Raw genomic sequence first — 12699 nt, 5'->3', positions numbered from 1 at the left:
GTTAGTCTACACCAACAATTCTTCCAGAAATGCTGTAGTCACTAAGGAAATTTGGGCACATCCTCTTAAATTAGGCATTTCCTCTTAAATTAGGCATGTGCCCAAATTGAACAATCAAGGTGATAAAAAGTGGTATTGTGAGAAGATGCTTTTTTGTTCGGAAAAGGACATCATGCAATAGAGATGCAGTTCATTATACCCTGTGCTCCCTGGCTTTCAAATGTGCCTTACCTTCATTGATAATTTTTGAGAGCATTTCTCTGAGACAGGATGCTATGTTGAACTCATTCTCACAAATCAGCAATAGGATTATCAAAGGCAGATTTAAAGCTTGTTTCATACTCTGATCCTGTTAGTTACCAATAGATACTGGCAAGTTAAGTTATAAGTCTCATCTATAATGGCAAACTAGTTTTGATCTTGTGCTGAAATGATAGTCAAACTGCCTCAGTTTTAAATGAGCAGTTTGTTAAAATAATAAATTTCTGTTTTGGAATACACGCCTTAAACTGACTTTTCATGATGACCTGAGGATTTCGGTGGGCTGACTACGATGCTGTCATCTGCTTTCAGCCACTGTTGTCATGAGCTCCTCTTGATTCCCTGGCCAAAAATATGGTCATAGATATATTGTGCATTGAGTCTTTGATTACCGAGCCCTTTCACATAGAATGATCTGTTTAAAATTGGTAAGACTCTCTAATGATAATTATATGGAAAACATTGATGACCTGGTTCAAATATCAGCTCTAAAACTTTCTAACTTTGTGAACTTTGGCAGTTTCCCCAAATGCAAAATGGGGAGATTAAAAACACTTATTTTTAGGGTTGTGGGAATTTATGAAATTAATATATGTAAATATTTAGAATGATATCTGTCTGACACATGGTAAGATTTGAAAATATCTACTAATACAATGATTTAAAATACATGTTTAATAAATAATTTTACATGTCACTCTCTACGCACATTCTTACATAAAATTTATAGCAATGCAGTATGTTTTTTATTCATTTGCTTGGATTTCTTAGTTCAGCTGATTCACATAAAGTAGGCAACAGCAGTTATTATCAAGAAAGTTAACTAATAAAGAAGATAAAGGGTATTATTAGGCAAGGTCATTGCTTTGCTTTTTTTTTTTTTTTTGAAAGAGAGTTGCCTTGATATTTAGAGTAATAAACAACTAAGCAACCATGGCCTTTTTATAAGTGTCTGAGAGAAATCTACAATTATTGGATTTTCATTTCAAAATTTCCCCCTTAGTTTCCATAGTATGATATTTTCTGCCCACGGAAACAAAGATGCTACCTCTGTTCTGGCTTAACTTCTTCGTAGCTATTTCCAGATGTCTCCCCCACCCCCACCTCTTCCCACAGCCCCCATTAAGGGATTTTTACTGCCTGAAAAAGTTTTAATATTCAGCAGGTTAAGGAAACCCATGGTCAGCTTTAGAATTTGAGTCTCTGCTGAGCTTTCAAGGTGTCAAGACCCTAAAAGGATATGAACAGCACGGGTGCTAAATCTTTCATTATTTCCAGTTTCCCCTTGAGCATACTGACTTTGCAATAAAGAAGCTGTCATTTACACTCTTCTTTATTGCAAGGTGGGTAATAGCTACAGGGAGAAAAAAATACAGAACTGTGGCAAGTTAGCCTGCCTGCCATTATGATGAATGTGTAATCATTGCACATTTGCATCTGCTCTTTTTATATACAGGTACTTCATAGACTGGAAGAGTGATGGGGACAGCTACTTTACAATAGACGGAACTGAAGGCACCATCGCCACTAATGAGTTACTCGACAGAGAAAGCACTGCACAGTATAATTTCTCCATAATTGCGAGTAAAGTTAGTAAGTATGGCATGGCCGGAATCAATGTTATGCTGCCGTTCTTTGGATTTCACGCTCTTAAACGAGTCCCTGCTGAGGTGTTTTTCATTTTCGGACTGACAGCTGAGTGGTCTCCTGGGGAGACTCAGAAACCTGTGCCTTTTCCTCGTAGCATAAGTCCAGAAAAATTGTGACAGCTGCCAATGAGCCCTATTTGCAGGACTGCATGAATATCTAGTAGTGAGTTTCATTGTGTGACCTCATTCCCTTTCCATGCGGCAGCCTCAGACCCCCACCGGAGCTCCGCCTTGTCTTCCACGCTGCATCCCTGTCTGTGTTGCTGGGAGCTTCGCAGGCCGGGCAGGAGGAAGTTATCATCACATGAAATCCTCTATTCTGAAAAAGAACAGAGCATTTTTAAAGTCACTTCTCATCTGTCTCTCTCCTTTCATTAGAATGTGTGTTTTTATGATCATCATTGTGGAATAGACAGGAGTTTTAAGTGCAGTTCTTCAAAAAGGCACTCAGACTCCATAGGATTATTAGGAATGACTCCTTGTGTTGGTTCCTGCTTGGTCCAGGAGAGAAGCCTAACGATTGAGAGTAATTATAGGTCTTACTTGTTTGGCTGAAGAGTTGAGGATATTATCACAGCTTCCTGAGGTAACAGATGAGGGTGGGAGCGGTGACATTTGGCTGTCCGCAGAGTTGTTTGTAAGAGAAGTCCTTTGTACCGATCCTATTTAGAGTCTCTTGAAAGATTTGGAGAAATCCCTTCTGAGTATTTCTCATTTTGTTTTCTTCTTATTTCCTTTTGTGTGTCTGGTACAAAGACTTTGGCAGCTAATGTCATCTTCTCATGCGGGGAGGAGCTAACGGTGAACATTTCTGCTGAGGCGTTTTTGATCAGTTTCAACTCAGCGGGGTGTAAATATGAGAGAGTTGTGTTCATCTTCAACAACTGCTTCCAAACATGAGTCATCAGAGACTTATCCCCAGGCTTTAATGGTGTTTTTAGCTGATTGCATTACTTCTACGTTACTGATTATTAGAGGCAAATCTAGCTTAAAAGAACATGCAGCTTCTGTCTTGTTTGTTGGAATTCTTCTCTTTTGTGTAAGAAGACTGACTACTCTGAAGCTGTCGTGCTAGAGGCTGGTGGTCAGGTTGACAATCCCAGCCAGCTCAGCCTTTTAACCACACCCTCCAGAGTGCTGGATATATAAGTAAAACTGTCTTGGAGCCTCTAGCCAGATTGCTTGCTAGCTGAGTACCACATTGTAACCTCCACAAAATTATGAGAAATACTAAAATTGTAATTATTTCAAGCAACTATATGTTGGGGTCGTTTGTTGTTACCTGGCAGTAGATAACTGCAGAACTCAATAACACCATCAGTTGAAACTTTGACTCCTTGGTTGTGAGGGTGACTCTTGATTGTCCAATTTGTTAGACTGGAAAGGAGGGAGAGGAATGAAAAGTATGAATCTCTCTTCTCTGTCTCCACCGAGTGTTCCCTCCGCTGCTGCTGCTTCTAGGATTAAAATGGACTGGCCCAGTGGACTGCCACATACTGTCCCTCTTCAAGTAACTTTTGAGTTATTTGGCGGTGGGGGCTCTGGGCATCCCACCTGTGGTAGATCTTACGGCTTCTTAATTCCAGGTCCCGTTGTTCAGCAGGTGGCTTTCTTGGGTGAGTTAATAGCATGATTTCTCAACTTCCTTCTGTTATGTCCACTTGGCCTTGTGGCCATGACACATCCTTGTCAGGCTAAACAGGTCCATTACAGGCTACTCCTCTATTGTCTGCTTTCTCTCTCCTGCCATCTTCTTTCAGCTCTGTTCTCCTTGCTCAGTTAGGCTCTGAGAGCAGGTCATCCAGTCCACTGCCTGAGCCGACTGCTATCAGGAGAACTGAACTGAATGCCAGCCTTCCCCTTTTGGAGGACCCCATTCTCTTTCAGTTGTTTTCCTGAAGTCTCCTCTCATGCTAGGCATCCTTCCTTTCCTCCCATATCACATCCTATTACAGTTATGTATGTTACTCATCATTCTTTTTATGTTTTCAATTATTTCATTCATCCATAATATTGGGAACAGTGTAAGTATATTATGTTAGAAAATGAACTTTAGCTTTGGAAGATCTTCGACAAGTATAATGAACATAAATTGTCTAAGTATGGTATATAAGACCTCCAGGAACCACATTATATTCCCGCTAATAGCTTGGATGTAGCAAGTGACAACTGACCAGAGGTTGTCTCTTCAAATAGCTTCTATTTATCAAACATATTGTTCTAATAAAATGTTATTCATTAGAAAACTATTAATGTAACCTAACTTTCCTATTAATGCACACGCAAACCTTGTGCCTCTTTTTTTTTTTTTTTTTTTTTTGAAAAGGAGTGGTAGGTCCAGTACCTTAACTCAGGATGAAAGCCTGCAGATAGTTCTTCTGTCACCTGTTTTGTAGCTTTAAAGGTCTCTTTCTCTCCAGTGGCTACCAAAGCCGCCAAAACCATCATCACGGTGTGAGGGCACCTGGAGTAGCAGGTCTGGTCCCTCCAGTCAGAGCCTGGGATTCAGCCATTTGGAAAATGGAAGGGGAGTTTGCACACTTACAGAGCAAGTGGTGTCATCGTTCCTTAAAAGCTTAGCTTTGTCAAACTTAGAAAAATTTTCTGAAGGGTTTCTTATGCCTATGTGGCAAATAGTTAGCCATGAAATTATATTCTCAGACCAAATGAAAAGAAAGTATCTAGTTTTTCTAGAATAATAGTAATTGTAAACTAGTAAACCAAACTATTCTAATAGTTTTATATACATTCACTCAGGTTATTACTGTCCACACTGTAGGAGGGAGGAAATGGAGGCTGAGAGATATTTCGTTTGTCACACAGGCAATAATGACCAAGCTAGTATTGGAGCCCATCACTCACTCCAAAACACAATTTCACAGGGACACGGATTCACTTTCCTATGCTTCATTTTACTTAACTTTAAATAAGTTAACAGTAAAATTAATCAAGGTGAATTTCACATGCATGGATAGTTAAAGTAAATATAGTAAAAATATATATATATTTGCAGTGTATGTGTAATTGAACTGAAATTACTTTTAATCTTGGCATCTGTCTATTTAACCTATCTACCTATCTTTAAACTCATTAGACTGCTTACCTATTAGAATTCAATAGTGAATTTGCATTTTAGAAATAAAATACAAAGACTCAAAAGATGAAAATTGGGAAATACATGTGCAATATCATGTGTGTGGCAGTGTTGTAGATAGGTAGATTTCTATCTGTGTCCAATAAGTGTTAATTACTGCATCAGTCTCAAGTTACAAGATGTCAATGTGAAGGATCCTTTTGGGTAATATCCCTGTATGTAGAAAAATGTTGTCTACCTACACGATGCTGCCTCTCACCTCATGGCTGCCATTGGTGGCAATACCCATCCCAGCACCAAGGATGTAAAGAAGATCCTGGACAGCATGGGCGTTGATGAGGCAGACAATGACCTGCTAACAAGGTCATCAGTGAGCTGACAGGAAAAAACACTGAAGGTGTCACTGCCCAGGGTATCCACAAGCTGGCCGGCGTGCCCGCCTCAAGAGGGCAAGTCTGCAGCTCCTGCTGCTGGTTCAGCCCGGGCCTCGGCTGAGAAGAAGGGCACGAGGAAGGAGGAGCCGAATCAGTCAGATGGCTCCATGGGATTTGTCTTGTTCAGTTAGTGTCCTGCTCCCCTGCAAAAGTGATGTGATGTCAATTCTGACCTTGGTGGTGTCATTTTTGCCCCATTCTATTGAGTAAAAGCAAGTCATTAGATCCAGCCCTCACTTAAGGGCAGAACATTACATGAAGGTAACTCATGTGGATGTCAGGAAGCTGTTTCAACAAGTTGCCTACCATATGTGGTTCTTGGCAGCTAGACAAGTCTCTCTCAAAGTGCAGAACATCAAGAGACCATGTGACTTGACCACAAGGCCTGGAAATTTTGTGTTGAATTCATTAAGTATACAACCAAAACACAAAGTGCTGTAGGAGAGAAAATAATTAAAATAATTATTTGCCAAAGCATAAACATAATATGTCATATAAAAATTCTCATTTGAGCTAAATCTTTAAAAGATGAAAAAGATATTGAGAGAGAGGAAAGAAGGGCATTCTAGGTTAAAGAAACATCTTAAGCAAAGGCAGAGAGGTATCAGAGTTCACGGCCAGATGAGATTTTACAAGTGGGGTAGCTCAGCTGGTGTCCAGACTTTGTAAGCGGATTAGAGAAAATGCGTTCAGAAGGGAAGCCTGAGATCTACTCTATGAGGAACTTTCTAATATAAGGTTCAAGATTGTTAGCTGTTGTCACCATGCGGTACACTACATCCCTAAACATGATCCAGTTTATAACTAGAAGTCTGCACATTTTGATCACATTCATCCTTTTCCACCCTCCTCACCCCCACTTCTATAGCCACTTCAAGATAGATACAAGTATTAAATCATTGTGTTATACACTTAAATTAATATAACATTAGCTGTCAATTATATCTCAATTTTAAAAAAACATTAAAGAAAGGAAACCTGAGGACTTATCAAAGAGAGCCTTAAATGCCTCACTGAGAAACTGCAAAGTTTTTCAGGTGCATTTTTGAACCAATCCTCATTCCTGCTGTTTCTATGTGTTCCCAGTTTAATATATGTCCAAAGAAGCATATGTCACTTCCCCAGCTTTCCCCAGCTGGTGGGTCTGGAAGGTAGTTGCACAGGGACCTGCATTCCTATAAGCCAGCACTGACTGGGTTACACCGTATCCACCTGGGTGACCACGGTTAACCTCACCAGGATCAAGTGACAGGCCTGACTCCAGACTTTCTGCAGTGGTGAGCAGTAGACATTTCTTTCTAATTTGGCCAGTGTTTCTTCAAAAGAGCACTGTAAGCCATATGCACATTTATTGAGAATGGACATACAGGTTGGCCTTTCTTTTTTACTACTGTTCTTTAACTTCTCAACGGTTACCTGAATCAGAATCACCTGGGAACAGTATTCCTGGACCCCATTCAAGACATACTGGATCAGAATTTTCAGGATTATTGCCAAGAAATCTCTTTTTTAAACAGGATACCTAGGTTATTAATGGATATTGATGTTGGAACCAGTGTACCAAATTCTCCAGACTTTTAAAGATTGGCATGGATTTGGGGATGCTAAAGAGTGTAATGTTACTGTGAAGAGATGTATTTACTCAGAGAGTGCAGCTGGCTTTTGAGGACTAAATGTAACCATTGGTTTCCATTCTGGATTGAAGTCATTATTTTTTTCTTTTTATTTCTCAAATAATTGCCTTTCTCTTACTCTTCATGAATACCCTCCTTTACACGTATGAGTGTAGGTAGTTTATCTACCATTTACTAATTTCCTTTCTTTTCTCTAAGTGACTATATGGCACTATTTTGTATTCTCAAAGAAAGTTAAGTTTTATTTCTAATAGTATTGGCAACATTTTAATAGTACTTGTAAATGTAATACATACTGTGAAGAAAGTATAAATATTCAACTATTTCATGAAACCTTCAGTGTATAATATACATTAAAATAATAATCATTAACATCACCATAATCATCCACTTAATTTAGAAATGGTACTATTTTTCTTACTATTATATGATGTGTAAATATAATGGAATACAAATTTGTTGTGATTGTTTATATTTTATTTTAAACTTTCAGCTGCTTATGGGTACACTACCATAATCAAACTACTTAGGAGTCATTTAAATCGGTAAAACTGCTCTATCAAAATCACATCCAAAATAATAATGAAAGCCTTGTTGTTTTTTTCTTAATTAGTATCTGATTTTTCTCAGGAAATTAAAACCAAATGACAAACTTTCCACCTGAAGGTTGAAATTTGGATTAAAAAATTATGTTTAGATATGTACAGAAAATTCCTTTTAACATCACATACCAAAAATAGAATTCAAAAATAAAAAAAAAATTTTTACATTGAAAATATCATTGACTTCATGAACTATATTGTATTTCATTTATTTGTATAGTGAGCCTCTCAGCTGTGAAATTCTTATTATCAGGAACTTTATCTTATACATCTCTGATGCCTGTGATTTATCATACTCTCTGGAACATATGGATGTGTACATAATTAATGAATAAATGGTGAGCTTTATGGCTATTTGAAATATATGACATATTAAATCTTAAGGGACCATTATTATATCATAACTTTTATTAATTTTTCAAGAAATTTATGTTTATCATAAATATAAATGTAACAGCAAAATTTTACTACTTCATTTATTCATTTCTTGCTATATATTAAACACTGCTCTTTGTGTTCAGAGCAGAAGTTTACAATGAAAAAAAATCTTCCTCATATTGACTTATAATCTACTAGGCATCAAACATGATTAACTGCCAATAAGAATATCATGTTATAAATGTTAACATGGGAAATAGGAAAATAAGCAGGGTATTATGAGAGCACACAGAAAGATAAAGGGGATTCCTCCATGAAAACACAGCATCTAAACTGAAAAGTAGAAGATTAGGAGGGAAAGGAGGGCAGAAAGGTATTTTAGATGGTGGAAATAGCACATGCCGAGCTCTAGAAGTTGAAGAGTGCATAAGACAGTCAAAGGAATATAAAGTAATTTAGTACAGGAAAAAGTAAATAAATTGAGGGTGAGTAAAAGATAAAACTCCTCTGTCTCTCTTATTCTTTGTCTTTCTGTCCCTATCTCTCTGTACTTACCTCTTCTAAATAATCTTCTTCCACAAATGAAAAGAATCTAGATACAAAATATGAAGGTTATTTTTTCCAGCATATTATAATGTTGATTTCATTGTGAAGTAAAAAGTCAATACTGAAGAGGTATAGTCAAAAATAGAATTTGATATGACTGGCATTGTTGAAAATTTATACTGGAAGCAGAATGGCAAATCGGTTGGAGTAAAGCAGGGTTGGAAAATGGTAGAAAAAATGGAAAAATTTTGGGATAATCTAAGGCAGAAACTGATGACTTATAGAGTAATGGCAAGGACAATAAGAAAGAAATGGAGAGATTTCAAGGAAAGTTGAGAGGTGAAAATGGTAAGAATTGGTGTTGATTGGATATGGAAATGAGGTGAATGAGGAATCACCATTACTGTTCAGATTTTTAGATAGGCAGCAGGAGGGCTGGGGGTGCCATAAACTGAGGTAGAAAACATAGAATGAATGGTTTTGGGCAAAGATTATGAGCTCAGTTTTGAACAGGTTAAATTTTATATTCTTGCTGCTCATGCAGGTCGTCATGTATATATGTCATGTGTATAAGGATCAAGAAACCAGGAGAGAGACTTAGGTCTGATAAATAAATTTGAGATTAATCAACATATAGACTATAATGAATATGTGAGTACAAACCACGAGAAGTGGTTCTATGATGTGGACTTAGCCATTTAAGGGTTAGGCAAAGAAACAACAGAAAGACAGGGGAACAAAAAACTTGCTAATGGGTAGAAGGGAAGAGAAGTATTTAGGTCCTAGAAACAACATTTTGGTCAACTAATTTGATGAGAAACATAGGAGAGAGGGGAGGTTAGAGGATAAAACACAGCTTTGAATTCTTTGCACTGTATTCTCATTGCTTCCATGATTTAATTGATTTTAACTAATGAGAAATAATACATAATCAAACTATTAACAGTTTATTATGTTTTTCCAAGTGACTGTTTCCCAAATTTGATTGTTTACTGACCTGTTAACTACCTGTATAAAAGCATCTCCTTTTAATTAAATTGATCAAAAATCAATAATGGGTTTTACATGCCTTCAAAATACCAATTTAAAATTCTGTTATTATATTAAAGAAAATCACTTGAGAAAAAAATGTTAAATTATAGATAGTTGAACATAAAGTAAAATGGCACCTAATGTTAACCATGGTCTTGCTGGCAATGGGTGAATTCAAGGAAAATATATTGACTGTCACGGTGTCAGTGGGTCATGTTCAGCACAGGATTCCTGTTACATTAGCTGTAATAATCAACTTTTGTTTCTCAGTTCAGTCTGTTTTTGAAAGTATATTTATTTATTGGTATGTTCAGTTTGTTAGCATCTATTAGGCACTCTAGTGTTAAACTCTGGAGGTTTAAAGATGAATATGAGGTGGTTTCTGCTCTCAAGAAACTCAGAATATCTAAGGCTTTGTGTTATTGAAAATATTTAAAATCAGTAATAAGTTTCTCTACTGTGTTCTTTGCAAAGAAATTGATTGGTGGTTTTTTAAAGACTTCTTATTCTTTGGAGATCAGTTTTTGTCATCAACAGCACCAAAGGTAATTTTTGACTTTAGCATAGGTTTATATGAATAATTTACATTCTCTTTATGGATGGCTCAGTCTAGCTACAGATCATACTATGGTAATTGAACAGAGCTATTATTAGATACTGTTTATCTTGTAATTTAAAAGTGAAGTGATTTAAAGAAAAAAGACAAATAGAGCCTGTGTTTTTTTATTCACTATATTTTGCTCAGTTTGCATTATAATTCAATTTTTGGTATAAAAAGCTAAGATTTCATTCTTGAAGTTATTGTAGTTGCAATTTTGTACATACTGATACAATTGAATTTTGAACTCCAATTGTTATTCAAAAGCAGGTGTCGTTTTTAAAATAAGGAAACCTAATAACTCCAGCATATTTTCACATAATAGGAGTATTGTGTTTGTTAGCACTTTGCGGTTTTTAAAACATTTTCAATTACACTTTTCATTTAGTTCTTGGAAACATTTCTATCATTTGCCCAGCATTTGCTGAGTATCTACTATGTGATTAAAAACAACAAACAAAAATACCTCTTTGACGTTTGAGTATAAACTGGGCTTCCTCACAGCACGCTGGCTAGATTGCAGAATAAACATGACTCATTGAAAGTGAGTGAGCATCACGTACGTGGCAGACCTCACTCAGTGTTTTCTTACTCTCTGAGTTAATCGATATATATCATAAGGTGCAAAAAACATAGTAAGGGGATTTGGAATCCAGTCTTGGCTCTGACACAAAGCATAGGGCAAGATTACGCTTAAGTTTTCTCACCTGTAAATAACTATTTATAGATCTGTATTTTTCAAACTCTGTAGATCACCAGGACACTTTGTCAAATGAAATCTTATGTGGGATACTAATATAGCATATACAGAGAACTATGGATAAAGCCAATGACTTCTCTTTGTTTCCTGTAAAACTCCTTAGCACCAAAGAGGACGGCGTAAGAACCATAAATTTATATCAGTTTTTAGATTTAAATTTTAGAGGGCTTTTTGTTTGTTTTTGTTTTGTTTGTAGGATTTATCAAAAGTTACAGTGCTAGTAACTAGTAACCAGTGAACCCATTCCTAAGAGATTTCTGATTCCAGGTTCCAAAAAGGGCTGCATCTTTGTGTCTATCCCATCCCATATGTTCTTCTTGCAATGAGGCTGACATTTCTTTTACCTAGAAGTGAAGTCTACTCCTCCCGTGAATTTGGAAAGGAGCTGGTAACTGCCCTAACATAGTGGAGAAGTGTTCCTATGTGACCGCATTAGGTCATAAAAGCAATAGTTTCTGTCTGAATTTTTCTCATTCTTGAAATTCATGCCCTTGACCTCATGCCACCATGTTGTGAGGAAGTCAAGTTTACATAGAGAGACAATGCGTGAGTATTCGTGTGTACATTTCCAGCAAACTGCCGGCATCAAGCACCAGACAGGTGAATCAGTGAAATTTCAGATGATTCCAGCTAAAAAAGCACCAATTCAGGGAGCAATGCCATTCTTCATTCTTCTTCCCCCCACCCCTTATTTCTGATGGCTTAGGTTCATCTTGTTGGTTTTCCTTCAGTATCCTCCTACAAAAGAGCAAAGTTAAAAACCAAGATTCTGATAAGAGAGTGAGAACACCCTCTCTTTCCCGAGAGCACTCGCCTTCCTCCACGTCCCCCACTGTCTCACTGCTGCAGTCCACGGTGGGGGGCACGTGCTACTTTCCTCCCCAACCAAGCCCAACAGGAAATACACCGACTGCCTGCCACACCTGGGCTCCTCAGCCTTCCGCCCCACTCATTGATCCTGGGTACTGGAGGCCGTGGTAAGAGCTGTTGGGATCATAGGAATTCTGAACCCGAGGCCATGACCAGGGCACAGTCCCCAAAGAACACCTTGGTCCTCTGGCTTGGCATCATCTAAGAACACTGCTGGGCTCAGCACCTCACTCCCAGAGGCCAGCTGCACACTCTTGGGTGAGGAAGGACCTTAGCTGGGAGCTGGTGCAGGTAAACACAGTCAGACTTGAAGGCACAGTGGCCATTCTCCCACATGAAGAACTGGCCTCCAGTCTGGCTGATGTGAGCCTTGGAGTTCCTGCTAGGTTGCCCCTTGTCAGTCTCTGTGGTCACATAGAATACGTGGGGTACAACGTGGCTGGAATGGATCCGGCAGTGATAACAGGCTTAAGGAAGTCCAGAGAGGAGTCCTGCCCTCTCTTCAGCTACAATCACTGGCAGCGCAGACAGTGGGCGTGTGCAGCTGGGCAGGACGTGGAAGATCCGTTTGGCCTCTGGCTTGATCCACATCTCGTCTATGCAGATGCCAAATATAATGCCCTGAATGTCCTTCTCCCTCTCAAGGTCCAAGCTCTGAAGCGGGCCAGGAGCTCCTAGGAAAGGGGCTGACTTGTGCTGAGACTCCTGGGGGTGGCTGTAATCTCCATCAGCAGATGACTGCCACCAACCTCCCTGGCCTTGCTGGCCAATCCCTCCAGGCCAGGCTCTGTGTCCCCAGCAAGCCCCTTCCCAGTTCCAATCCACAGCCCACAGAGGGCAG

At 38.4% G+C, this 12699-nt stretch overlaps 1 protein-coding gene across 1 annotated transcript in view; it reads left to right on the top strand.

Annotated features, from left to right (window-relative positions):
• Positions 1 to 12699, top strand: part of CDH12 (cadherin 12) — a 342925-nt gene that overhangs the window by 313298 nt on the left and 16928 nt on the right. The window contains exon 8 of the mRNA XM_006189587.3: positions 1718 to 1854. Coding sequence (XP_006189649.1) covers positions 1718 to 1854 — 137 coding nt within the window. The remainder of the gene's footprint in view (positions 1 to 1717; positions 1855 to 12699) is intronic.

Source organism: Camelus ferus, chromosome 3, assembly GCF_009834535.1.
Source record: "Camelus ferus isolate YT-003-E chromosome 3, BCGSAC_Cfer_1.0, whole genome shotgun sequence".
In the NCBI taxonomy this organism is placed as follows: domain Eukaryota; kingdom Metazoa; phylum Chordata; class Mammalia; order Artiodactyla; family Camelidae; genus Camelus; species Camelus ferus.
This window is presented reverse-complemented; position numbering and strand designations above follow the sequence as displayed.